General features: G+C 41.7%; 6 protein-coding genes and 1 long non-coding RNA gene across 7 annotated transcripts; 6 read left to right on the forward strand and 1 right to left on the reverse strand.

Moving 5' to 3' along the window:
• Window positions 1-6,501: 6,501 nt before the first annotated feature.
• Window positions 6,502-7,046, reverse strand: LOC124474282. The gene is made up of 3 exons (XR_006956801.1): window positions 6,936-7,046; window positions 6,726-6,824; window positions 6,502-6,538 (listed from the first exon to the last, which is right to left on the reverse strand). It is a non-coding gene; the product is annotated as an uncharacterized LOC124474282 (long non-coding RNA).
• Window positions 7,047-12,629: 5,583 nt separating this feature from the next.
• On the forward strand, window positions 12,630-13,826 carry LOC124473689. The gene is made up of 4 exons (XM_047029322.1): window positions 12,630-12,725; window positions 12,839-13,519; window positions 13,615-13,691; window positions 13,811-13,826. The coding sequence occupies exons 1-4, from the start codon at window positions 12,630-12,632 to the stop codon at window positions 13,824-13,826; spliced, it is 870 nt and encodes a 289-aa protein (XP_046885278.1).
• LOC124474255 lies at window positions 13,812-15,115 on the forward strand. The gene is made up of 5 exons (XM_047030232.1): window positions 13,812-13,938; window positions 14,052-14,390; window positions 14,481-14,648; window positions 14,770-14,821; window positions 14,916-15,115. The coding sequence occupies exons 1-5, from the start codon at window positions 13,843-13,845 to the stop codon at window positions 15,032-15,034; spliced, it is 774 nt and encodes a 257-aa protein (XP_046886188.1). The 5' UTR covers window positions 13,812-13,842; the 3' UTR covers window positions 15,035-15,115.
• A 5,120-nt stretch (window positions 15,116-20,235) lies between these two features.
• On the forward strand, window positions 20,236-20,603 carry LOC124474275 (histone H4). Its single transcript, XM_047030254.1, has one exon. It carries the CDS (start codon window positions 20,268-20,270, stop codon window positions 20,577-20,579), a length of 312 nt encoding a protein of 103 aa, XP_046886210.1. The 5' UTR covers window positions 20,236-20,267; the 3' UTR covers window positions 20,580-20,603.
• Window positions 20,604-21,056: 453 nt separating this feature from the next.
• Window positions 21,057-23,334, forward strand: LOC124474270 (histone H2B-like). Its single transcript, XM_047030246.1, has one exon. The coding sequence runs from the start codon at window positions 21,522-21,524 to the stop codon at window positions 21,894-21,896; it is 375 nt and encodes a 124-aa protein (XP_046886202.1). The 5' UTR covers window positions 21,057-21,521; the 3' UTR covers window positions 21,897-23,334.
• Window positions 23,335-24,733: 1,399 nt separating this feature from the next.
• On the forward strand, window positions 24,734-25,513 carry LOC124474257 (histone H1-like). The gene has a single exon (XM_047030234.1). The coding sequence runs from the start codon at window positions 24,777-24,779 to the stop codon at window positions 25,392-25,394; it is 618 nt and encodes a 205-aa protein (XP_046886190.1). The 5' UTR covers window positions 24,734-24,776; the 3' UTR covers window positions 25,395-25,513.
• A 699-nt stretch (window positions 25,514-26,212) lies between these two features.
• LOC124473690 (histone H2A-beta, sperm-like) lies at window positions 26,213-26,605 on the forward strand. The gene has a single exon (XM_047029323.1). The coding sequence runs from the start codon at window positions 26,219-26,221 to the stop codon at window positions 26,603-26,605; it is 387 nt and encodes a 128-aa protein (XP_046885279.1). The 5' UTR covers window positions 26,213-26,218.
• The last annotated feature ends 767 nt before the right edge of the window (window positions 26,606-27,372 follow it).

Here is a 27,372-nt window from a genome sequence, read left to right on the forward strand (position 1 = left end):
AATACACTATCCGTGAACCCAATAAGCTTTTCCAGTCTATTGATTAGGATGTCGTGATCAATGGTATCAAATGCTGCACTGATATCTAGCAGGATAAGGATAGAGACTTTATTTGCATAAGAGTTTAGTCTGAGGTCGTTAATTATTTAGCTGAGAGCAGTTTCAGTACTGTGATATTTCCTGAAACCTGACTGCGGGACTTCCAGGATGTTATTTTCTTCAAGAAAATAATTTAATTTTACTAAAACTATCTTTTCCAGTACTTTACTAATAAATGGAAGGTTTGATATTGGTCTGTAATTTGCAAGTAGACTGTTATCCAATTTGGGTTTCTTTAATAGGGGCTTTACAACAGCTGTTTTGAAGGCATCTGGGAAGACTCCAGTTCTAAGGGATGTGTTTATAATATCTAGCACCAGACCTGAGACACTATCAAACACTCGCTTAAAGAATGTTGTGGGTGTAGGATCAATATCTGAGGTTTTGGAGTTAGATTCGCTGACAATTTCAGAAAGTTCACTAAGTGTGATACAGGTAAATGTGCTCATGGTTATGTTGCAGAATCTACTGATGTCAGTTTCGACCCCACTATTAATAATACTAACTCTGATCAAAGTTATTTTGTTCTTGAAGAACAAAGCAAGCTCTTCAGATTTAACTGCTGAGGATGGGGGTGGGACAGGGACAGTGTTGCTGGTCAATGGTGGAGAAAAGAACTCTGGAATCTCTGTCATTTTCTGTAATAATGTTTGAGACATATTTTCTCCTTACTAGACGGATGGTTTTGTCATAGGTGGTTAGTGTGTCTTTGTAGATACTGTAGTGGATAGTGATCTTTGTTTTCCTCCATTTTCTCTCTGCTGCACAGCATTTTCTTTTCGTTTCACAAACATTTTTATTTCTCAGCCATGGGGAGGTTCTGCTTGTGCACTTATTTTTGGTTTTCAGTGGTGCAACAGAGTCTTACACAGATAATAGTGCATCATTGAGGTTCTCTACCATTTCATTCAGAGAGCAATCATGATTAGTTGGCTCATATAGAGCAAATTGTTCTGAAAATTTCATTATAGCTGTATCGTCTAAATTTCTTCTTTGGACTAAGAATTATTTTGTATTTTTCGTTAGGATAATTTCCACATTAAAAAGTCTATAATGATGGTCTGAGATGGTCAGTTATCGAAATATTATTGATAATATTTCGATAACTGATCTACCCCATCAAATATCAATTGATATTTAGTCCAGTTGTTATCACTAGAGCGTGTGTGTGTGTTTCCTTGCTGGTGTGTTCGGTCTGTTATGTGTTGAGTTAGATTGAAACTGTCGAGGAGATTTAAGAGCTCAATAGTTCTTGGGTCTGCTTTTTTATTTACTTGGATATTTAAGTCTCCATTTAAAACGACTTTGTCATATCTGGTGACATATAGTGATAATAGTTCAGAGAATTATTGTATGATTATTGGCGAGTGCTTGGGTGGCCGATATATAATAACAAAAAGTATTGATTCGGTTTATAGCTCTATAGCAAGATATTTATATGATGTGAATTCACCTAGCTCTGTAATTTTGAACAAAAGTTTAGAGGAGGAAATAGCTGCGACTCCTCCACCTTTTTTTGATTTCCCAGAAACTTGGTGAATGCTGTAATCGGGCGGACACGCTTCTATCAGAGTTTCTGTTGCCGTGTCATTGTTTAGCCAGGTTTCTGTTAGACAGATGCAGTATAAGTTTTTTTTTTTTTTTTTTTATCAGATCATTAACTAGAAATGTTTTTTTATTTAGTGATCTAACATTTAGAAGGGCCAGTTTCATCTGTGGGGTATTAACAGATAGAACAGGAGTTGATAAATCTGTTGGAAGAATATGGATAGTTCTGTGAATTCTAACACTAGTTTCAGGTTTGTAACCATGCATTTTACCATGCCATTTTCTGTTTGTGATGATGACAGGTATGTCTAATGAAATAGACCAATTATCACCCTACGTCACAAAACAGTCAAGCAGGCTCAACTGTGCATGTCGGTTGCAAAAGACAAACTTCTCCCCGGTCTATTACACTTGGAGGGTCGATCAGGTCATCATATATCTCTGGCAACTGGATTGCAGGGCTTGATATTAACTTTTTGAGGCTCTTGGCCTTTGGACAAATACATTTACGTTTCACTTGTCTATGCACAAAAGTCACTTGACCCCGATACCCTTAAATAGCCTGACCAAGTGATCGGACAAAACTAGCCTGGCTAACGGAGGTCGCTTTCTCAGGCAAATGACGAATTAAACAGGCTTGGTTAAAGAAATCCGAGATGCTGGCTATCTTCATCAGGCTCGTATCTACATTAGGCAGTCCTCCCTGACGTTTCTGGTGTATAATGGAGTGAAATACAACATTGTGCACACTGCCAGTGAGCGAGTCTGACTGAGGCTAACGTCAAAACTGTGTAACGGGGACACAGTCTCACTCAGATCGCCAGTTTAAACAAATCAGAAAAATAATCGGACCAGCTGGCTAAAAGCAGAATTCGCATATCTCTTGAAAGCTGCCCTGCTCGACTTTCTAGATGTAAAATTGACTGTAAAACTGTAAAATTATGAACTTTGTGACATGAAGTGAAGAAATGGATTGCCACTAAACTATACCGACCATGCGGTCTGTACCGGGCGACATTCTCACTCAAATCTCAAGATTTTCGTGACCCAAATCAAAATTCTGATGCGACAGGTCAATGGGTAATCGCTTTCTCTCTTGTAGGCTCCTCCTCTACCTTTTTTGTCTTTTAAATCTAACTATTTGTATTATCCCTGTGGTCCTTTTGCCATTTAAAATGCTATCCTTTCCCGGTTTTCTGCAACCACGTTGCGCGCGCATCCTGAATGTTTACAAACAAATAATTGGTCTATAGCATGGTGGCTGTCCTAGCGTAGCTTTTCTTTGGGAAAGTCTATGTCACAGAGCTGTTCCATCACAAGGGAATTCGTCCGGGGGGTGCAGATCTGTGCACGGCCCATGTCCTTGCAGGAGGCATATTCTTATGAATGCGGAATGCGAGCCTACTGGCTTACATTTTGTTCGCACATTATGGGCTATGATGACTCAACACATATATTATTGGCTAATATGTGCTGTTCACAATAGATGTCCGTGCTAAAAAAGCGTTCATGAAGGCTGGAGCCAAGGAGCTGGTGATGGTTGGCCTGAAGACTGCAGCTTCCAAAGTTGTGGAGGACCTCATAGCAGCTGCAGTAGAGATGGTTCACATGACCACTCCCCTGGATACACAGGTCTGGCATCATTCATCAAAGCTAACTTTGCTGTTCAGACAACTGTACATGTAACTTATTTAAGTCTTTACACTGATTTGCTGTTTACAGATCTCTCAGACACGGAAGGTGGCCCTCATCATTGGGAAGTGTGAGATTGCTGCAGAGGATGTTCTTAATGAACTCCTGGAGAAGGTTGTGAAAGAGTCTGAGAAGATGAGATCCCTGGCCCTGATCTCTGTCTCTGACTGCCCCCCCTTGGCGACTCAACTTGTTCAGGTAAGAGACAATATGGGTTAAGATTTTTTAAGGTTTGTGCACCTTGCTCTTTTTTACTGAACACCATCTTCACCCTTGGATGTTCATTTCTGTGTCTCTGTATTCAGCTCACCGATCTTGTTCCTGAGCAGTACAGTGGAGAGGCTGCAAAGTGTGCTGGTGAGTTATTCAAAGCTCTACGATCAGTTGGCCACCATTACCTTAGTTTGAAATGCGTGAAATTAATTCCATGATGTATGCTGTTAGTATTCAACACATGAAGACAAACGGGTGAAGAAGAAGAAGAAGAAGGAGAAGGGAATCCGTGCATTCTTCAGAGGGCTTTGGAAGAGGATGATATGTTCCTCTGGAATCCCCAAGGATGACTGAGGCCCTGTCACCTACGATTGTCTGTGCCCCTACAATTAGCACACAAAGTTTTTAACATAATTCATTAATATGTGATACAAAAACCCAACAAACATTCAATTGAAAAAAAAAAAACTGTTGAACTGAATGTTTCTTAAAAAGTTCTCCTCTTAAATCCTTATGATCTAATTAGTAATAAAAATTGTCGAATATTGAAATAACATGTTATAAAATTAAAGAAAGAATTCTGTAAAACATACATCATACTGATGATTCTGTGTGCTGACAATCATATCACAAAAGTTCATGTGTCTGTTACTTAAAAAAATCTGAGATTGTGCATGCATGTGTCTTTATTTTTATTTAGTAGGTAAGTTTTACGAACAGAGTAACCCACATTGACATGAGGACTACACTAACTGCACCAGTAGAGGGCATTGCGTTATTCACAGGAAAAATAGTGGTGGCTTTTGTAGTCACAGGACGAATATTGGTGGATTGTGTAGTCACAGGACGAATATTGGTGGATTTTGTAGTCACCGGACCAGCAGTGGTTGCTGTGGTAGTCACTGGACCAGTATTGGGGCTGTGGTAGTCACATGACCAGTAGTGGGGGCTGTGGTTGTCACCAGATCAGTAGTGGGGGCTGTGGTAGTCACTGGACCAGTAGTGGGGGCTGTGGTAGTCACCAGCCTGGTAGTGGGGGCTGTGGTAGACACCGTACCAGTAATAGGGGCTGGTTAGACCAGGCACAAAAGCAGCCAGGAGAGACACGGTGCACATATTTGAGGATACACAGCCCTTGAAGACACCATTGCCTGCTGTAAAAGAAGAACAAACATACAGACCATCTCTTCAGTGCACACACGGTTCAGTAGTACAGTTAGTACTCCAACACATGTTCATGATAATTTCATCGTTGAGACACTCACCTCGCCACCTCGCCACAGCACATGTATCCTCCAGTCTGACACAGTATGCCGGGGTGTTAAACACAGTGTCTGAGGGATTGCTGCAGGAATCACACTGTATGCCATTTGGCACTGAATTTGGGACTGCAGAGAAACAAAGATACCATCAGATTGATTTAATGTCAGCTTCCCACCTGTAATCAGACTCCTCCCCACAAAAGATGAGCCTAATGTGGCTGGTGTCATCCGCAAACATCAGGTGGATGACTGACGACTGGAGCTGCAGCTGTTGGTGTACAGGGAGGGATGTCCATAGGTCTGGTGCTGATGAGCCGGGTGTCAGAGACCTAAGATGTTTACTTCTAGCCCTTGATTATCAATTTAACTAAAAAAAACATACCGTTTTTCTGAATGTTTCCTAAAAAGTTCTCCTCTTAAATCCTTATGATCTAGTTAGTAACAACAATGGCGAACTATTGAAATAACATGTTGTACAATAAAAGAAAGAAATATCTCAAAATAAAATAGGAGTAAACAAGTGCATTCTGTAAAACATACATCATACTGATGATTCTGTGTGCTGACAATCATATCACAGTCGATATGTTTCTGTTACTTCTGTTACTTACTTAACAAATCAGAGATTGTGTATGCATGTGTCCTTTTGTTTATTTAGTAGGTAAGTTTTACCAACAGGGTAACCCACATTGACATGAGGACTACACTAACTGCATCAGTAGAGGGGTTGTGTAATTCACAGGACGAATAGTGGTGGCATTTGTAGTCACAGGACGATTAGTGGTGGCTTTTGTAGTCACCGGACCAGTAGTGGGGGCTGTGGTAGTCACTGGACCAGTAGTGGGGGCTGTGGTAGTCACCGGACCAGCTGTGGGAGCTGTGGTAGTCATCTCACAAGTGCAGGAAATCTGATCACTTGTTAGACCAGTTAAAATAATGCCCAGAAGAGACAACAGTGCACATATTTGAAGATACACAGCCCTTGAAGGAAGACACCCTTGCTTGCTGTAAAAGAAGAAAGAACAAACATACTGACTTTCTCTTCGGTGCATACAGGGTTCTACAGTTCAACTTCAACACATGTTAATGATAATTTCATCATTGAGACACTCACCATTGGCCACAGCACATGTATCCTCCAGTCTGACACACAGTGCAGGGGTGTTACACACAGTGTCTGAGGAGCTACTGCAGGAATCACACTGGAGGAACTAGTGACTGCAGAGAAAAACAGAACACATCAAATCTACTAGACTGTCCTGTTTCAGTTATATTCATTATTGTCTCCTCATCTTTAGGAAAGTTGTTTTGCAGTTTTTACTACCCAGTCAATTTGTTTATGTACTTACTGTATTTCAGATTCCAAATTGTTCCTGTCCAACTCCCATTCTCCCACAGTATTTATTGTTCAGAGAAAAATACTTTTCATTTCAATAAATACATACATGATATATTTATACATATAAATCTTACAGATTTTTTTGCTGACAGGGTTGAGCTAAAAATATAACTTTATACATATAAACTATGAATTTTAAAAGTAGTTCTTACCAGGTTGAGACTGCTGGTTGCATCTGTCTGAGTCACAGCAGAGCTCAGATCCAGACTGCTGGAAGAAACCAGTGTTGAAGGAATAAGAAAACCGAACGTTCAAAGTTCAAGGATGAACAACGTTCAATCCAAGGATGGTCTGCAGCTCTTCATTACTGCACCTGTGTTTCCATCTGGCAAAAAGAAAATTCCAACACAGATCAAATCAGAGCATTTATTAAAATGTTCTCATTTTTGATACTAAACAAAATACTAAATCCAATGAATGCTAAATGAAACGTATATAAGTAAACCGTTTGGATGGTGGAAAACAGTGAAAGAAAAACAAGGCCTCAAACAGTGACAAATAAATAACTTTACCTAACCTGGTCGTCGTCATGCATACTGAGCCTGATATACAAGAAGTTAATCCTGGATTTGTGCATGGTGGATCACATGAAAAACACTGCAATGGTTCCACTGGAAAAACAGAATAAGACAAATAAACATTTAGAACAATTGTTAAAAAAAAACTGATTATAAAAAGTCTATAGAATATACAGTATAGTAAGGACTCAATCAAATCCATACTTAACACCTCCTTTCACCTGCATCCCACCATCATTCATGTACATTTTTGAGAGCCTCCTTGGTTGTGGGTCAGCTAAGTAGAGTATGTTGCGTTACCTGTGAGGAGAAGAGCCCAGGTAAAGCAGAGAGTCAGGATCAGCTTTACCTTGGATCTGCAGGTGATCATCTGAACATTAAATTTGGAGCAGCTCTTTAAAAAGTACACTATACTCACTATAGGAATGTGGACCAAGACAAAAGAATGTGAGATGACAAATAATGCTGCGATGTTGTCAACGTTCTCAATGTTCCTAAAAAATAATTGTCTGACTTTTTAAAATAGTTTTTCTTTTTTAACAAGATGCTTGATTGGAATATGATGTTCCTGAATGACCTTTTGATTGCTTTTATAACAAGCTTCCGACTGACCAGTGAAGGTGGTGGCCTGTTACCACATGAAAGAGACAAAACACTAACTGCTTTTAGTTATCACTAGTTTAAATTCATCACTAAAAAAGATACATTTCAGTTTGAATCTCTTGGTGTCTTGGCCTGAGTCAGGAAACTGTTTTACACTCCTAGACATCACACCCTACACAAACTCAAACATTCACTTTTTGATTCAAAGCTTTAGTGTTGTCTGGAACAAGGTTTTGTAAAGGTTAGTTCAACTTGGTCTGACAAATTGGTAGTTTCAAAACTGTAGCTATCAGAACACCTCAAGTACATCTGCTGCTGGCTTACAAACTTTACCCTACAGACCTTACCATAGCTCCTTACCCTGTCTGGCTGAACGATGGCGTCCAAGTCCCTCCTCTCCATTATGCTACTTTTCATATACTGAATGTGTTTGCGAGGAATAATGGATAGATAAGGGGAAGGTTCTGACTCTCACTATTCTTATAAATAATAGATCTTCAATATTTACATCCCCTTTACATTTGATCCATATAGAAGATGCTGTTCTAACAATGTTTGAGTGGTTAGTGCCAAGGAATGGTGTGCATGTGAACCAGAGAGCAAACATAACAAACCCTATGACCATGTTACATAACTATATTCATAGTACAGTGTACTAATACAAATAAATATAATACTGTGCTGTGTTTCGAACACAGTGCTACAGATCTATTTCTAGATGAAGCCAACACCTTTCAGTGCTTTCAGTACTAATGTCCAATTAACATGTCATTGTAAACTATTCAGAAACCATCCATCTCTAAGATGATTGTGTGCTCCTGTTACAGCTTCTGTGTGTTTGTGAGTGCATGTCTGTGTGTGAAGTGAACACATTCTACTGATTACTTTGCCTCTGTGGTTGCGTAGACAGACATTAATTTACTGCAAAACAAAGTGTGAAATCTTTTTACTTTATAACTAAGAGAACAGAAACTAGGCTGAGTGTGCATGTGTTTGTGTGTGCTTTTAAGGTGCAGGTTTTGCTTGAAAGTTGGAAGGGACCCATGGGTGGTGTGGAATGTGAGAAGGAGGTAAACCACAGGTTATACTACATGAGGAATATTTTCTGAATAAATAAAAAAAACTAATAATGCCAAACTAGTAATGCCAAACTAGTAATGCCAAAGAGTTTGCGGTGGACTTCCGGAGAAAAGACAGAGAACACAGACCCATCACCATCAATGGCACACCGGTGGAGAGAGCCAACAGCTCCAAGTCCCTTGCTGTCCACATCACTGAGAAGGTCACATGGTCTGTCCACATCACTGTCAAGATGTAAATTATGTTCCTTGTACTTATATGTTATGCCAGGTGCTTGCGTTGTCTTGTCTTACGAATTTCAGTGCCCAGTCTAACCTTGTGTTGTTCTGTGTACCTGACAAATAAAAGACTTGAACATGAACTTGAAGGTCACATGGTCTGTCCACACTGAGCCTGTTGTGAAGAAGAGACAGCAGCGCCTCTTCTTCTTGAGACGGCAGAGGAAATTCAGAATGAACCACCACATCCTCACGATGTTCTACAGCAACACTGTGGAGAACCTCCTGACTGGCTGCATCGCTGCCTGGTACGGCAACAACACTGCCCTCAACTGCATGTATTGTGTTGTGTATTTTATTGTACCTGTGTATTGTCTATACATATTTTTATTTGTTAGGTGTATATTGTACATTGTGTTGTGTAACGGATGTGTAAATAAGAAGTTCATGTCAATTGTTATAATTGTTATATAAAGCTTATTTGCCAGAAACTGTACCAAATACTTTCCCATCTCTGTTGCAGTCCTGTATGGTTGAGTGAAAATAAAAGGGTGTGATTTGATTTTGATATGATCAAAGGCGCCTCCCTATGGAAATAAAACCCAAGAGTACTGCTTCTTTTCATTTATCCATTTAATTTATCAGGGATAAACTAGCATTTTGTAAACCATTGTGATCCACAGTCATTTTGTTTGTGATTATATGGTTTGACTGGAGATTTTAATCATACAGGTAAAAAGAAAACAACTATGTACTTTGTCAACATCATCTTCACATATTTTTTCCCCAGTTTTGAGTTACTTCCTTTCTAAATGCACTAGATTCTTCTTTTGACTCATTTATATTTAAAGTTATTGGTATCCTTATCGTTTTGATTAATTTATTTATTTATTTTCGTTGTTATTGTTTTGTTTATTGAACTGTAATGTTATTTTTCACCATCAGTGATTGACAACTATGTACTTTGTCAACATCATTTTCATATACTTTTTCTCCAGTTTTGACTTACTTCCTTTCTAAATGCACTAGATTCTTCTTTTGACTCGTTTATATTTACAGTTATTGGTATCCTTATCGTTTTGATTAAACTATGTATTTATTTTCGTTGTTATTGTTTTGTTTGTTGAACTGTTATGTTATGTTTCACCATCAGTGATTGACAATAGAACCGCACGGATCTGTTAACATTGAGTTATTGGAATAAATACGTCATAATGGGTACGTCAAAGGTTAATATTATAAATGAAAAGACAACACTTTGAGTCACCAGAAGTTATTTGACATCGATCACGTTACGACCAATGTCGCGTTCAGTTGAATAATTTACTGCAAGAGAAGAAGAAAAACACAACGAATTCGCCTATTTAAATAACCAAATTCTCAGCTAAGGCTTACGGTATGTGGTATTTTATTTATTGCTTAAAAAGATTAAGTCTTCTTTTCTATGTCAGTCCATAAATGTTGATTTGGGTTCATGTGGTTCGAAAGCAATCTCGGACAGGCCTGTGCCGATATCTGGAAGTGACTGTCACCTTTTGAACGTATGCCATATCAATTTAAGTCAATTTGTGGTAGAGGCAGTTTAAATGTTTGATGGACTGATGGCGCTGGTAGTTTCCCATGATTACAATTTTCAAACATGTATACAGCTTATATGAATGTACAGTATAAGCTATGGCTTATATAAATGACCCATACTGTGCATCATAATATTTCTTTAGTTGGCATTATCATTGACTTCCACATCTAAATGTATGTCATTAACAGTAGGCTACCCTAATCAATATTCAGTTTCTGTGTACAGTTGTTAAGGTTTTGACAAGAACTATGATGCATCAATAACTGTGATGTCACAATGTCTTAATATTCCATTATGTCATTACATTCTGAAGTACTAAAGTAAAAGCTTATTTGTGTCCTCTTCACAACAGCACCAGAATTGTAGTAAATCGTATCTGCAATAAGTATCAGTAAACTGTAATGGACGTTATTTAGATTTCTAAAACTGGTTGTTCCCATCCTTGATTGTGATTGGCTATATCGCGTTCCATGCCGTTGTAAAATTCAGCATAACCTCACAGGTTGTCCTCATAACATTCTTTAACACTCCATATTACTGCGCATCGAATATTTCAAATGGAAAAAGACGGCAAAGATGTCCATCTGGCTGTTGCGTGGCAACGATTTATATAGGAACTATACTTTGTAGTAGCGGAAGAATGACGGTTTATTATTAAACTATTTTGTTTCTAATTGTTTTTATTGATGAAACCATATCAAATATTTGTAGTAACAGTTTTAGAAAAGCAATAAGCCCCGCGAGTCCATGGTTTACGCTGATTTTAGAACAGGTAAGGGGGTTTTCGGCACTCCGCTTCGCGTCGTGCCTAACTACTCCCCTTACCTGTTCTAAAATCAGCGTAAACCACGGCCTCTTGGGGCTTATTGCTTAATTCTAAAACTGGTTGTTCCCGTCCTTGATTGTGATTGGCTATATCGCATTCCATGCCGTTGTAAAATCCAGCATAACCTCACAGGTTGTCCTCATAACATTCTTTAATATTACATATTACTGCGCATCGAATATTTCAAATTGAAAAAGACGGCAAAGAAGTCCGTCTGGCTGTTGCGTGGCAACGATTTATGTAGGAACTATACTTTGTAGTAGTGGAAGAATGACGGTTTATTATTAAACTATTTTGTTTCTAATTGGTTTTATTGATGAAACCATATCAAATATTTGTAGTAACAGTTTTAGAACTGTTCCCGCTTCGCGTGGTGCCTAACAACTCCCCTTACCTGTTCTAAAATCAGCATAAACCACGGCCTTTTGGGGCTTATTGCTTAAATATTTTTATAGACGATTTGATTGCCTATGTCATTCTTTAGGTAAATGACTGTTTCACCAAAATGGACAGAGAAGATGAATATGATGAGTTTGAGGTAATATTACACAATAGCAATTAATTTAATCCTGCTATTGCTGAATACTTAATATGTTAAAGATTAAGTAACCAATACTTATTCAAAATGTAATGTGTGTGTGTAAAGAAAAGCAAAAGGCTCAGAAGTCATTATTTGAGTGACAATTTGGAGATGATTATTCAGTGTTAAGAGTTTCAAATGTTGGATTCAGGAGGAGAACACCAAAATGCGCAAGCTAGTTTGTGAGCTGGAGAACATTCTCAGTGAAATGCAAGCATACGAACGTCGTTTGTCGGAGCTGTTTGACGGAAAGGTATGAATGACAACAGCATTTGTTTCTGTCTTCAGCCTCTCTCATGACACTGAGAAGATTTAGTTTGGTGACTAAAATATCTCAATTAGATCTCCTTATCTCTTTTTGTCTCTCCGTGAAGATCACAGTGGAGGGTCTGGACACGTTCCTCCAAAAGATCCGGTCTGCGGCAGCTCAGGATGTGAGGAAATGCCTCTCTCCGGCCTTGAAAGGCCTTCCTATTATGGCAACAGGGAGCATGAAGAGCACTTCCACATCATCGTCTGGACAAACTGAACCAGAGTCTTTAGTCCTGACCATGCCTGACTTTACCATGGGAGCTGAGGTCCTGGTCCCAGGCATGATGACCTGTTCCCTGAAGCACCTGCGGGAGAAATCCCTGGTTGCTCCCCTGGATACTGAGGTGAGTAATAATTACCTCAACATGACACAGTCAACCTTCCCATTTTATGTTGGGTTTGTAGTGTTTTTTTGAAGAACAGATATATTTAACTGGTTTCTTTCAACTTTTTACAGATCTCTCAGACCGAGAAGGTTGCCCTCATCACTGGCAAGGCTAAGTCTCAGGTTACAACTGAAAATGTTCCTGATGACCTCCTGGAGAAGACAGAGAAAAAGTCTGAGGAGAAGGCTGCTGTCTCTGAACATCTTTCCCTGGCCTTACTGCCTCCTGAAGCCATACAGCTTGTGGCAACTGGACACGTCGCTGATGTCCGTGCTGAAAAAGCTCTGGTGAAGGCTGAAGCCAAGGAGTTGGTTATGGACGGCCTGAAAACTGCAGCTTGCAAAGTTGTGGAGGACCTCATAGCAGCAGCCAATGAAATGGTTGGCATGGATGCTCCCCTGGATACTGAGGTGAGTAATAATTACCTCAACATGGCACAGTCAACCTTCCCATTTTATGTTGTGTCTGTAGTGTTTTTTTGTACAACAGATATATTTCACTGGTTTCCTACAACTTTTTACAGATCTTATCATCGTCTGGACGAACTGAACCAGAGTCTTTAGCCCTGACTGTGCCTGACTTCACCATGGGAGCTGAGGTCCTGGTCCCAGGCATGATGACCTGTTCCCTGAAGCACCTGCTGGAGAAACCCGGAGAGATGGTCCAGCAGTCTCTGGCTAAGCTAACCATACAATTCAGTAACCTTGGCCTTGTCTCTGTTGTGGGAAAGAAGGCTGTGGCAGCCACATGTGAAATGTATAATCTTGTCATGAGAGTGGTTTCCATCTTCCTATCCCATTGTGGCAACTGCTCCTGGCACATCTTGTCCTCAGTTACAGTTATAATTGCACGGGACAAAATGGCCGCTGTGCTTCGGTGCTTCACAGAAACAACCAAGACCTTCAACCAACTGGGCTTCAACAGCACCTTCTTCCAGTTGAAGCCTGTGGTCCAGGCGGTGGTGACCTATCTGGGAAAGATTTACCAAAGCAAAATGGCTGCTGCCTTCAAGTGCCAGCTACCCCTGGCTGATGATTATTCCTCTGAGCTTCGTGAGGAGGAAGAGTTTTGTGGGAAGATCGAGGCACCCATCATTGTTGAGGAGGTCCCCAGTGAGCTCCTGGGGAAGGTGGTGGACTCAGAGCAGAAAACAATTCTGTCTGACCTCTCTTACTGTCACAGGCCTATCCTGGCCAAACAGCTGGTATGCACCTAGACATATCTAAAGTTATTTTACCGTCCTTGTCATGTTCAATGTTCATATTGCAACATGTTCTATGTTTACGTTGTTTTTTTAAGAAAGAAGAGCTTGCTGCAGCTGAATACATCATTTATTATGATGTTCCTGATGAACTCCTGGAGAAGACAGAGAAGAGGTTGGTGGAAAAGGGATCCCTGGCTGCTGTCTCTGAACATCTTTCCCTGGCCTTACTGCCTCCTGAAGCCATACAGCTTGTGTCAACTGGACACATCACTGATGTCCGTGCCGAAAAAGCTCTGGTGAAGGCTGAAGCCAAGGAGTTGGTTATGGACGGCCTGAAAACTGCAGCTTGCAAAGTTGTGGAGGATCTCATAGCAGCAGCCAATGAGATGGTTGGCATGGATGCTCCCCTGGATACTGAGGTGAGTAATAATTACCTCAACATGGCACAGTCAACCTTCCCATTTTATGTTGGGTTTGTAGTGTTTTTTTGAAGAACAGATATATTTAACTGGTTTCCTTCAACTTTTTACAGATCTCTCAGACCGAGAAGATTGCCCTCATCACTGGCAAGGCTAAGTCTCAGGTTACAACTGAAAATGTTCCTGATGACCTCCTGGAGAAGACAGAGAAAAAGTCTGAGGAGAAGGCTGCTGTCTCTGAAAGTCTTTCCCTGGCCTTACTGCCTCCTGAAGCCATACAGCTTGTGGCAACTGGACACATCGCTGATGTCCGTGCTGAAAAAGCCTTTATGAAGGCTGAAGCCAAGGGGCTGGTGATGGACAGCCTGAAGACTGCAGCTTCCAAAGTTGTGGAGGACCTTATAGCAGCTGCAGTAGAGAAGGTTCACATGACCACTCCCCTGGATACCCAGGTCTGGCATCATTTATCAAAGCTTACTTTGCTGTTCAGACAACAGTACATATAACTTATTTAAGTCTTCACACTGATTTGCTGTTTACAGATCTCTCAGACACGGAAGGTCGCCCTCATCAATGGGAAGTCTGAGATTGCTGCAGAGGATGTTCTTAATGAACTCATGGAGAAGGTTGTGAAAGAGTCTGAGAAGAGGAGATCCCTGGCCCTGATCTCTGTCTCTGACTGCCCCCTCTTGGCCACTCAGCTTCCTCAGGTAAGATACATTATGGGTTAAGATTTTCTAAGGTTTGTGCACCTTGCTCTTTTTTACCAAACACCATCTTCACCTTTCGATGTTTTTAGACACATGTTCATTTCTGTGTCTCTGTGTTCAGCTCACCGATCTTGTTCCTGAGCAGTGCAGTGGAGAGGATGCAAAGTGTGCTGGTGAGTTATTCAAAGCTCCACGATAATTTGGCCTCCATTACCTTAGTTTGAAATGCTTGAAATTAATTCAGTGATGGATGCTGTTATTATTCAGCACATGAAGACAAACAGGTGAAGAAGAAGAAGGAGAAAAAGGAGAAGGGAATCCGTGCATTCTTCAGAGGGCTTTGGAAGAGGATGATATGTTCCTCTGGAATCCCCAAGGATGACTGAGGCCCTGTCACCTACGATTGTCTGTGCCCCTACAAGCCGCACACAAAATATTTAACATCATTCATTAATATGTGATACAAAACCCCAACAAACATCCAATCGGAAAAAAAACATACTGTTTTTACTGAATCTTTCTTAAAAAGTTTTCCTCTTAAATCCTCATGCTATCATTAGTAAAAAAAATTGTAAACTATTGAAATAACATGTTGTACAATCAAAGAAAGAAATATAAAAAAATAAAATAGGAGTAAACAAGTGCATTCTGTAAAACATACATCATACTGATGATTCTGTCAGTCATATCACAAAAGTCCATATGTTTCTGTTACTTAAGAAAGTCAGAGATTGTGCATGCATGTGTCTTTATGTTTATTTAGTAGGTAAGTTTTACGAACAGAGTAACCCACATTGACATGAGGACTACACTAACTGCACCAGTAGAGGGCATGGCGTTATTCACAGGAAAAATAGTGGTGGCTTTTGTAGTCAGAGGACGAATATTGGTGGATTTTGTAGTCACCGGAGCAGCAGTGGTGGCTTTTGTAGTCACCGGACCAGCAGTGGTGGCTTTTGTAGTCACCGGACCAGCAGTGGTGGCTGTGGTAGTCACTGGACCAGTACTGGGGGCTATGGTAGTCACATGACCAGTATTGGGGGCTGTGGTAGTCACCAGATCAGTAGTGGGGGCTATGGTAGTCACAGGACCGGTATTGGGGGCTGTGGTAGTCACTGGACCAGTAGTGGGGGCTGTGGTAGTCACCAGCCTAGTAGTGGGGGCTATGGTAGACACCGGACCAGTAATAGGGGCTGGTTAGACCAGGCACAAAAGCAGCCAGAAGAGACAACAGTGCACATAGTTGAGGATACACAGCCCTTGAAGACACCATTGCTTGCTGTAAGGTGTGATGAGTCCTGTAATTTTTTTATTCCTTTTTTGAAGCAGTGGGAACTTTACAGTTCTTCAAGAGATGGGAGAGGGTGTCCGAGTCTTAGGCATTAGGCCTCAGTAGACACCACCGGGTATTGAGTAAAACGAGAACGTAGCTTTTTTTGTAGCCTATCAGATTACTATCTATGAGACCTGTCAGTTTTCGCAGTGTTGTAAAGGCTTTGGAATGACAAAATCCAATCTAAAATAAAACAGGCAAACTAATTTCTAATCTATAATCTCATTATAATTGCATGATCAAATTTAAAGTTTTTCTCTCTGGCACACAATTAGATGAAACACAGGTGCTGCTCACACTACTGTTGTTTGAAACCCTAAAGATGGAAAATGTGGTGAAAGTGTTTATGATTTCTAATAAATGCTGTCAAGTTACTTACAGGAAACACAGTGAGGCAGTTTAACCACAGTTTGATCAAAACATAATTTATCGTACAGATGAGTTTCAAATGATGATAGGCGATAATGATGATGATGATGATTATGATGATGATGAAGGTAAAAACCGAATGTTACAACCTTTGGCAAATACCCATCTATCACATCACAAAGTGTATTTTAATCATATGTCCTTATAAATACACATTTAAAAACATGACTGTAAATACATTTTACAAATCCATAACTTTCGCCGAAAAGGTAGTGTTGTGGAAGCTACTATAAAAAAGTTATATCTTTACATTCACAAGGGAAGCTTAAACAACACTGTATCGCAATATAGTTACGAACAATACTTCATGTATTTAACTTAAATTCTAAATGTGTTATCAGTTTATATCTAAACTTAATAATAATATCTCACCAAAACAGATTTTAATGGCCTACTGCACGTGGACACTGGATCAAGGATATGAATTACACCTTAGCTGAGCAATTTAACTGCATGTTCTTACCATAACATCAATGCAACATGTTATCAAACAGTGGTTGCTCTTCAGTGCAGTGAATAAACCACAAACAACACTATGCAATATCCCCCCATCTTTTGGACAGACATAGATCACACATGCAGTTCTGGTGATAACCTTTGAACACAATCCTTTTGTTTGTAAAATGGTATTCTCCATCATAATTATGTCCCTGCCTGTCTAGTCATTGTTTTATGGTTGACTTTTAATTCATATTTGTTTGTGTTTAAATTGTAGTTGTCTTGCTTAACCTATGCTTTCCAAATATGTCTTACCTGTACATGCATCAGTTTTCAGTTTTCCTATATTGGTTTTGTTACATTGTCATAATGTATTGATTATCTTACTATTTTGATAATGAACAATGTTTTTGCATTTAAAGTCACTTTTCTTTGTGGCTGCTTTCAATGTTTGGACAATATAATTTGCTGGAGTCCTAAGTCACTAGCAAGATAGAGACTTTTTATGTGTCCCTGACAAACAAGAGGTGAATATGAGTTGTATGTGCTAGTTTGAAAATGTAATACTATTTCATGTATTTTAAGTTGTTTTGTGTCCACAGGAGGATTGGTTTTCACCACTGTCCTACCATTTAGTCTGATTGTTAGTTGAGTTCCAGTTCCAGTATTTTATTGTCAGATCCACAGAACAACACACGGTCAGACTGGGCGCTGAAATTCTTAGGACACGACAAAGCAAAGCAACCTGGCATAACATAACATATAAGTATTCTGAACATAGATTACATCTATGTTAAGAACATTAAATAACAACTCCTAAATATACAAAATAATATACAATACAGTATACTAAACCTGTAATAATACACATATTAACCTGTACTAACCGTATAAACCTATAATAACCTAAAGAAAGTGGAGTAACAATTAGTGCAATATTGCTGATAGTACAACCAGTAGCTGAAAGTGACAGTGTGTAAAGTGGTTGGTGAGAAAGTGATGAGAATGTATCAGTGTCCATTCAGAAGCCTGATGGCCCATGGAAAGAAACTATTCTCCTGTCTGCGTGTGCAAGACCGAATGCTTCACTATTGCCTGCCAGAAAGCAGCGGGGTAAAATGACTGAAGGACTGGTGGTAACAGTCTCTTTGAATCCTGCCAGCTTTCCTGAGGCATCGTGTGTGGTAGGTGTCCTGTAGGGCTGGGAGCTTCCTGTCGAGGATGAACTCGGCAAACCTGACCACACTACGTAGGACCTTGCGGTCCCTGTCTGTGCAGCTCCCGTCACCACACTGTGATCCTCCCAGTATCTCCAGAGACAGGAACATCTGCCGTGTAAGTACTCCAATCCATAATCCATAACATTGATTACCAAATCAATACATTACTTACACATGGCAATTTATTTAGTGTGATAAATGACTAGCATGACAGAGGTTATTTAATTCTTTTTTTTCTTCAGCAAAATACATCCATCAGAAACCATCAGCCAGGAAATTGAATAGGCAGATTAAGAAGCAGGGGTGGACAGCCAACCATCCAACTCCAGAAGAGATCCGGCACATGTGGAAACCAGCCTCCAAACTGTCCATTGAGGGTGATGCTCACACCTACAAGAATGCATTACTGTACCACGTAATGTAAGGGGCCCCATTATCGTCCACTCTAGTCTAAATCTCCAACGTTCGGGGCCCCATTATCGTCCACAACCGTTTCTTCCGTTAATTTCTTAAAGAAGATATGCAGCAGCAACGAAAGAAAGTAACTTATCGATATGTACACATCTTATTTTGCTGCACACCAAATTACATCTTCTTACTTTGAGATTTGAGTGTCTTAAATACGCTCTCAAACCGTATGTAGCATCTGCCTTGCGCAGCGTCAAACTGACATTTCTCCATTTAAAGTGGTTGGGTGGATGATAATGGGACCCCCTGGCTAACTGCTCAAATCAGGAAAATAGCTAGCTAACGTTATACTTTGACAGTATCGTGCAGTGGCAGCGATTGCGTTTGACTATTTACAGTAAACATACAAAAAACATAATCAAAGTTACAATAACTCATTGTATTTCAGTTATATACATATTATGATTGTGTAAAACGTACAGTCATAAACGTACTTTCTACAAGTTTCACACGACAGATCGATAATACATTAAACTTCACAGCTATTTGACAGTTGCTATGTGAACGATGCCCAGTTTGTGTGCGTTCCAAACTTCCTTTGCTTTCCCGATCTCAATGGGCGTCAAAGTAAAAGTCCCATTCACCGTTTACACTTAATCATATTCTGTGAAAGAGTATAAGCGAGAGCCAGGCGTGCGCCAAGCGTTTTTTTCTCATTGAATAAATTTCCCTCACAAGACATTGAAAGACAAGCTTGAGTTTTGATATCGTGCATTTATTATAAGGCTCTCAGAATGTTCCAAAAAGTTTTGTTCCGTTGATCGCGTCTGGGTCCTGTTCGGCCCGTCGGTATTTGTATTACATTATCCCTTACATATGTGGGGGGAGGGGGGGGGGGGGGGGGGGGGGGGGGGGGGGGGTCTCTCAGACTCATTCTGCGGAGGGCCTCATGTGTTTCCGTTACGGGCCTGGATGAATATGAACATATTTAAATGATCCTTTTATCACTTTGAGCTCCACCCATAAGAAAAACATTGAAATGTTTGCCAATATGTAATGTCTATTTAGTAGGTGTGGGGGGGGGAAATCGATTCACATATAAATCGCGATTCCGTTTTCTACCGATTCATATCGATTCACAAGTGGCAAAATTCAGTTTTTACATGTATTTATTTATTTACTTATTTATTATTTTTTTAACAATGAGTTTACTAAACTGCAAGAAAAACAATACATTTCAAGGCTTTCAGGCATTGGGATTTTTTTTCTTCAACACTTAACTGCCTATCACAGACAAATAGAAACAAGTAACACTCAACAGCAAACTACAATGACATGTACGCATATATTGAGTTGTAAACCAACCAATCAGCGCGCAGCTCATCTGTATAGTCATGACCATGCGATCAAATTGGAAAACAGAGCATTGTTTTCCGAGGAAACTTTCACTGGATGTATCAGGGGGCATACAACAGCACCCGGGCCATTTTCAGCCCAACCAACGTTACATTGGTAAGGAACAGTGTGAAGTACACCAAAAAAACAGTCAACCACCCCTTTAACGAATGTAAAATATATAATTATATGTACAAATATGTCAACTTGAATCTGCTAAAGGAATGAAACGTAAAATATACATATTTTCCCTCTCTGACTCAAGTTCCCTCCCTTTGCAACGCCCTCCAAATAAGGGACTGGGGCCTCCTTCACGTCCGCTTACAGAATATAAATATCCTGGCTCTCGTTAAGTTGAACCATTCTCATCTGTGGAAACGTCAAACGTATTGTACCATGTCAGGAAGAGGCAAAGGAGGTAAGGGACTCGGTAAAGGAGGCGCCAAGCGCCATCGCAAGGTTCTCCGTGATAACATCCAGGGTATTACTAAGCCCGCCATCCGCCGTCTGGCACGCCGCGGTGGCGTGAAGCGTATTTCAGGCTTGATCTACGAAGAGACCCGTGGTGTACTGAAGGTGTTCCTGGAGAATGTCATCCGTGATGCCGTGACTTACACCGAACACGCTAAAAGAAAGACCGTGACCGCCATGGACGTGGTCTACGCTCTGAAGCGCCAGGGACGTACTCTGTACGGCTTCGGCGGCTAAAACATCAAGTACAAGCACCGAGGATCAATACAAAGGCTCTTTTAAGAGCCACCCACATGTTACGTATTAGACATGCTTCCATAATGCAGGTGTTCGGTGTCTAAATTGAACAACCCTTTTAAAGTGAGTTGTGTATCTAGAACGCATCCGAGGTGAATAATTCAAAATGAACAACTGAGTTGACTGGCCTGGTTTCGTCCCCCAGTTTTTGGCGCACTTTTAACTTCAATGCAATACCAGTCTAGGCTAGGAATCCATCTAAGGCTAATAAAGCACCAACTATATTGAAACGTTCGATTTGTATTTCGGTGGTCATTGCGGATCTGAAGCATTTGAGCAAAGGGTATTGTAAAGGGATCATTACTCACGCTTCAACTGAGGCTACTTGGGCTATACAATTTATAAATGGGTTATCTTAGCCGGACAGGTTTTACCGAGATGCAATGGGTTCAAATCACCCGGTACTGTCCGTCACTTTAGATAGTAGCATCTGCTCAATGAATGCTTTATTAAAACAGTTGTAGAAAACATTGACTCAAGCCTGGATGCATGGGGGTTTGCATTGTACTGCAACTTAACAAAGCTTCTGACGTCAATAACCACGTGTTTCGGGTTCAACTAGGCGGTAAACTGCCCAGAGATTTCGTCGTAACTTCCGAGCTTGATCCCTTGAAGTGTAAAAGGTACTTCGAAGTGTAAAATGGTTTCAAATATATCCTTTGAGTAATCCTGACTGTCAGTTTATGATTACTGAAGGATAAGAGGGGTCGGTAAATCCCACGCACGCGCAGTAGATTTCAGAATATCTTGCAAAATTCACTTCCCAGCTGTGTGCTGCGACTAGCAGGAGGCGTGCCTTAAAATGTGCATGTCTCCCGGTACATAAACCGGGTAGCCAACCAGCCCTCATCATTCGTTTCTGAGAAGCAACGACAACTGACAATGCCTGAACCAGCAAAGCCCGCGCCCAAGAAGGGCTCCAAGAAAGCCGTTTCTAAGACCGCCGTAAAGGGCGGGAAGAAGCGCAGAAAGTCTAGGAAGGAGAGCTACGCCATCTACGTGTACAAGGTACTGAAACAGGTCCACCCCGACACCGGCATCTCATCCAAGGCTATGGGAATCATGAATTCCTTCGTCAACGATATTTTCGAGCGTATCGCCGGAGAGTCGTCTCGCCTGGCTCACTACAACAAGCGATCAACCATCACCTCCAGGGAGATCCAGACCGCCGTCCGCCTGCTACTCCCCGGTGAGCTGGCCAAGCACGCCGTGTCCGAGGGAACCAAGGCCGTGACTAAGTACACCAGCTCCAAGTAAACTGCCTCTTTCAAATTCACCCCAAAGGCTCTTTTAAGAGCCACCCACTGGTCTCTAAAATTGAGGAAAGTCCATCACATTTGCTTGATTGTCTTCCTGTATTATATACTAACCTTCGTGAACAAGGAGAGGTTATTCTACTCTTCTATACAGACGAAAGTTTATATTCTTCCCTAACATCACCTCATTAAACGCCATTGAATTGCTCGGATGATATTATTCGTTTCTCCCTGTATGATGCATGATGGTGGACCACGCCTAAATAGGAACCGATTGCGGTGCAACATCTCGATAGCAATGTATGATGAACACAAATCGGCTACTATCAGTGCAATACTAACATATCAATCCCTAAACAGCGGCTTCCAATGGAGAGCTTTACAAAATTGCATAGGTCACTGATCATAACGAGATTACCGCAAATAAGTGCCAATGGGAAGAACCATAAGAGCATGTAGTTGCACAAGTTAAACAACATGAACCTCAAAAAGTGCAAGAGTGTACCAACAACGGATGTAGCCCAGGTTACAACAAGCCTAAGTGAATTAGATATACATTATCGATACATTTGCTTATCATATATCATTCTTTCAATATTCAATAAGTGCATACATTGGCTGTTATTTTCATTAGTAACCATGAGCCGTTGGCACCACTGTTGCAGCTCTGTAGTTTATCTCGTGGCTGCAATGTTATCGGGCGAGCGACTTCAGCGTCCTGTTGAAAGGCGAAAATTGAGAGAGAAGGAAATATCTATAAACAAGTAGGACTACAATGAAGTTTAGGATTTGAGTTGAATGGAACTGAGTTAACACTGTGGAAACACAGTGAAAGGAGAGGCGAAGCCTAAAACAGAGTAGATGAAAGCAGAGAACAATATTGTACAGTAGAGTATGGTAGCGTCCTCAACAAGTACGCATCTAAGATGCGAACTTTTTTTTTCAGCACAAAGAATCAATAACCATAAATAATATTGATCATGCAACCAAATACAGATTGAAACTAAAGGAACATGCCTGGCTTGGAAATTTAAGAAGTAGAAAGTATAGATATTTGTGTAAAAAAATTAAGGATAAATAATGACCTAAAGTACTGATGCAAGAAAAATCTATAACACACTGTCACGTTCAGCTACTGATTGCACTATTTGCAATATTGCACTAATTGTACCCCACTTGTCTTTAGGTTACTATAGGTTTCATAAGGTCAGTGTAGGTTATTATGTGTATTAAAGGTTTAGTATTTTGTACCTATATTATGTTGTATTTTTGTGAGGTTTATTATATGTTTAGCTTATTATCGATGCAATCTATGTTCTGAGTAATTATATGTCATGTTATGCCAGGTTGCTTTGCGTTGTCTTGTCCTAAGAATTTCAGGGCCCTGTGTGACCTTGTTGTTCTGTACATCTGTAAATAAAAGACTTGAACTGGAACTATTTCAGTACAGTGAGAAAGTATTTGTCCGTTGTTATTTCCCATCTCTGCTGACTATGAAAGTGTCACATGCTGGTTACTCATACTAGTCCCCTCAATGTACAGTCAGAATAATTTGAACAATTTGATACCGGGATATACGGAACAGAAATTACATTGGGGGTGCATTTCAGGGCAGGGCTGTTATATGTCTTGCCAAGAAATGAAGCAACAGCAAAAAATCTTTGACCTAGATCATATTCCAGAATCCTGCTTGCTTTACCTTTCTTGACCTGTGTGTTTGGTCACCCAGTGTTTTGAAAGGTTTGTTCTAGTTCAAAGCTATCTTGCTCCTGTTTCTGTAAAAATTCTGAAAAACGACTGAAATGACTTCTGGATATACTGAACTCTTACATTCTCTAAGCTTCTTTCTCATCCATAATACTTGACCATTTCATGTGTGTAAATGTGTTTTCCCCATGCAATCACATAATGTGGATGTGAGTTTTCCGTCGTATGGATGTGTGTGTGTGTGTGTGAACATACGCGTATGTATTTCATATGTGTCTGTGTGAGGACAGTCTGAATCATTTCCTAAACGACCCCTCATACAAACAGGCTATTAGGAACGAAAGACAACCACTAGTCCAACCTCATGAAATAAATGAAAATTCCTTAAGACCCAAACATTCCCCATTACCAACAACATGGATAATAACATATACTGGATCGGACGAGTCCGACTCTGAGCAGGAACACCATGACACACCATGGAATACGGTCACGCTAGCCTACAGTATGTCTCACACCAACAAGTAACAAGTCTTACAGTAGGTTAACTGTTAGACTTACAGTAAGGATTGTGTCCTTGGAGATGAAAAACTAGGGAAGGGAGAGCAATAGGGAGACCACGATTTCCCCGACCTCCACCCGGTCCACGGCCCCGCACTGTGTTTTGTGTCCCCCCAAATTGACCAGCTTTAAGCCCCATGGCACCCCAGCTGTGTATTCTAAAGCAGTTACCTTTCTAGACAGATTGTGTGGCTCACTGGAAAACGTTTTCCCGTTTTAAACGACTGCCATTTCAGACACTTTTGGGGGCAAATGGCACCGACAACAAGGTGCGCATTGCTCCCTCAGCGAGGCCAACGGCGATGATTTGAGCCTACCGCAACAAAACACAGAGTGCCTCCGGTCCACATAACGTCTTATTTTGAACATTGAAAAGGCTGCTTGCGGCCCGATTTACTTTTAGAACGTAGTGCAATTCCAGCAGGGATTGTTATCCCGTTGTTCACCGGGAGAAAACACAAGTGCGAACGGATGGCAGCAACTGAGAGAAACCGGGCCGGCGGTTGAGTCTACACAGTTCTCATGTCGTATTTAAACCCAGGGCTCTGATCGCCGCAGCGCTCCACAGCAGCCTCGCACGTTCAAATCGCACACGTCCCACGAGTGATTAGACATGGCAGAAGTCGCTCCAGCTCCCGCTCCTGCAAAGGCACCCAAGAAGAAGGCGGCAGCCAAGCCCAAGAAGGCTGGACCCAGCGTCGGCGAGTTGATCGTCAAGGCCGTGTCCGCTTCCAAAGAGAGAAGCGGCGTGTCCCTGGCAGCAGTCAAGAAAGCCCTGGCGGCCGGCGGCTACGACGTCGAGAAGAACAACTCGCGCGTCAAGGTCGCAGTGAAGAGCCTTGTCACCAAGGGAACCTTGGTCCAGACCAAAGGGACTGGCGCTTCTGGGTCTTTTAAGATCAACAAGGGGGCTGAGGCCAAGGCAAAGAAGCCTGTTAAGAAGGTCGTCACTCCGAAAGTCAAAAAGCCAGTCGCCAAGAAACCCGTGACTGCCAAGAAGCCCAAGAAGGTCGCTGCGAAGAAGCCCGCGGCTGCCAAGAAGTCACCCAAGAAGGCTAAGAAGCCTGCGGCAGCCAAGAAGGCAACCAAGAGCCCCAAGAAGGCGAAGAAGCCCGCAACACCCAAGAAAACAGTCGCCAAGAGCCCCAAGAAGACAGTTAAGGCAGCCAAGCCCAAAGCCGCCAAGCCCAAGGCGGCCAAGGCAAAGAAAGCTGCGCCCAAGAAGAAGTAAACCTTGGTCCGCGTCTGTGTCCGTATTACAAAAAAGGCTCTTTTAAGAGCCACCCACCTGTCCTGAAAAGTGCATGTCCATGTGCTAAATCCCCGGGACGGCCAATATGAAAACAAGTAGCCAGCCAGTACCAGGGGTAGAAGTGATACTTGTTATGCACCCGCCACAAAACGATGATAAATAAGATACAAAAAAACAAATGGACTAGTTGCAATGGCACTTCCCATTTGGGATAATCTAGCCAGAAAACCATGTGACAAATGAAGAACATACAATGACACAGCTAGATAATTTGAGAAAAAAGACTTGCATGAGAATTTCATTGGTGAAAGTGCTTCGTGGAACTGTAGAGCTGCATATAAATGGTGCTTCTGCTATTAGCAACTTGCAAGTAGTTGCTTGGAAGGGTGCAAATCCCATTTAAAACCACTATCACCAACTGCATAATTGTAGGCCTATATCTCTGGTAAATATGTATGTGGATGTATGAAACTGTTCTCACTACACGATTGACGATTGTACAATGGACTTTGCATCCATCCATCCATCCATCCATGCCACATTACTGTATGTGATTGGCGCCTTAAACGAGGAGCGACTGGATGAACAACGAGAGTTGAGGAGGGTGGGTAGACGAGACGACTAAACGCGCCTTCTGCGGGAGAAACAGAACGGCTCCACCCCCGAGTTTGTCGCCACCTACGATTGGATCAAAACCCAACTGACATTGTGACCAATGGAAGCCGTTTACCATCAGCTAGACTATAAAGTCTGTACTCCGACGTAGGCTTTTCACTTCTCGTTTAAACAGAAATAGCAATAAGATGAGCGGAAGAGGCAAAACCGGAGGCAAGGCAAGGGCTAAGGCCAAGACCAGGTCATCCCGCGCCGGGCTGCAGTTCCCCGTGGGTCGTGTTCACAGGCTTCTTCGCAAGGGCAACTACGCTCAGCGTGTGGGAGCTGGCGCACCCGTCTACCTGGCAGCCGTGCTCGAGTACCTAACCGCTGAGATCCTGGAGTTGGCCGGCAACGCGGCTCGTGACAACAAGAAGACTCGTATCATCCCCCGTCACCTGCAGCTGGCCGTCCGCAACGACGAGGAGCTCAACAAACTGCTCGGTGGCGTTACCATCGCTCAGGGTGGAGTGTTGCCCAACATCCAGGCGTTCTATTTCTTGGAGCTCCGCCCCATAGGGGAGCTCTGCTCCTAATGGTTTACCCGCTGCCTAGTGCAGCCAATGACTGAAGATCAAAATGTATCCGCACCTATCACTCACACAGGTGCCCTATATAAGGGGGTGACAGCCGTCACTCATCCTCCCAAAAAATTCAGCACGGGTTGCTTGAATTCACTGGCTTGAAGATAGAAGAGTATCGCGAAGAAAAGAAAAATGAGCTTTTCCATGCCACGCTCCCGCGCAAGGCTCTTTTAAGAGCCAAGTGCAGGTGCCGTTACCTGGAGGCTGAGGGGGACCGCCACAAATTCTGTTTCGTGTGCATGGGACCCCGGCATGCCAGGGACGGGTTGGTGGATTCCCCTGACTGCGAATCATGCGCTTGCCTCTCCGTTTCGGAGAGGCGGCTGCGCTTTGATTTTTTCCAGGTGGAAGAGCCCCTTGAAGATGTGGTCTCGGCCCTGCTCTCCGACGAGGAGAGTTCGGAGTTTGAGGACCACCTCGAGGCGGCAAATGAGGCGCAACCGTCTAATAGGGACCCTCCTGTGGAGGTTATCCTGAAGAACGTGTTGCGCACAGCCCCCCTGTCCTTTCCTGATGTGGAAGGGTTCAAGTCTTTTATTTGTCAGGTGCACAGAGCAACACAAGGTTAGACTGGGCACTGAAATTCTTAAGACAAGACAACGCAAGCACTTGGCATAACATATAAGTACACAGAACAAATTTACATCTATGCTGAGCTTAGATAAGTGAACTTCCTAAATATACAGATAGCAATAAATAAACGACTATACTAACCCTAA

This window comes from Hypomesus transpacificus, chromosome 11 (assembly GCF_021917145.1).
Source record: "Hypomesus transpacificus isolate Combined female chromosome 11, fHypTra1, whole genome shotgun sequence".
Taxonomy (NCBI): Eukaryota; Metazoa; Chordata; class Actinopteri; order Osmeriformes; family Osmeridae; genus Hypomesus; species Hypomesus transpacificus.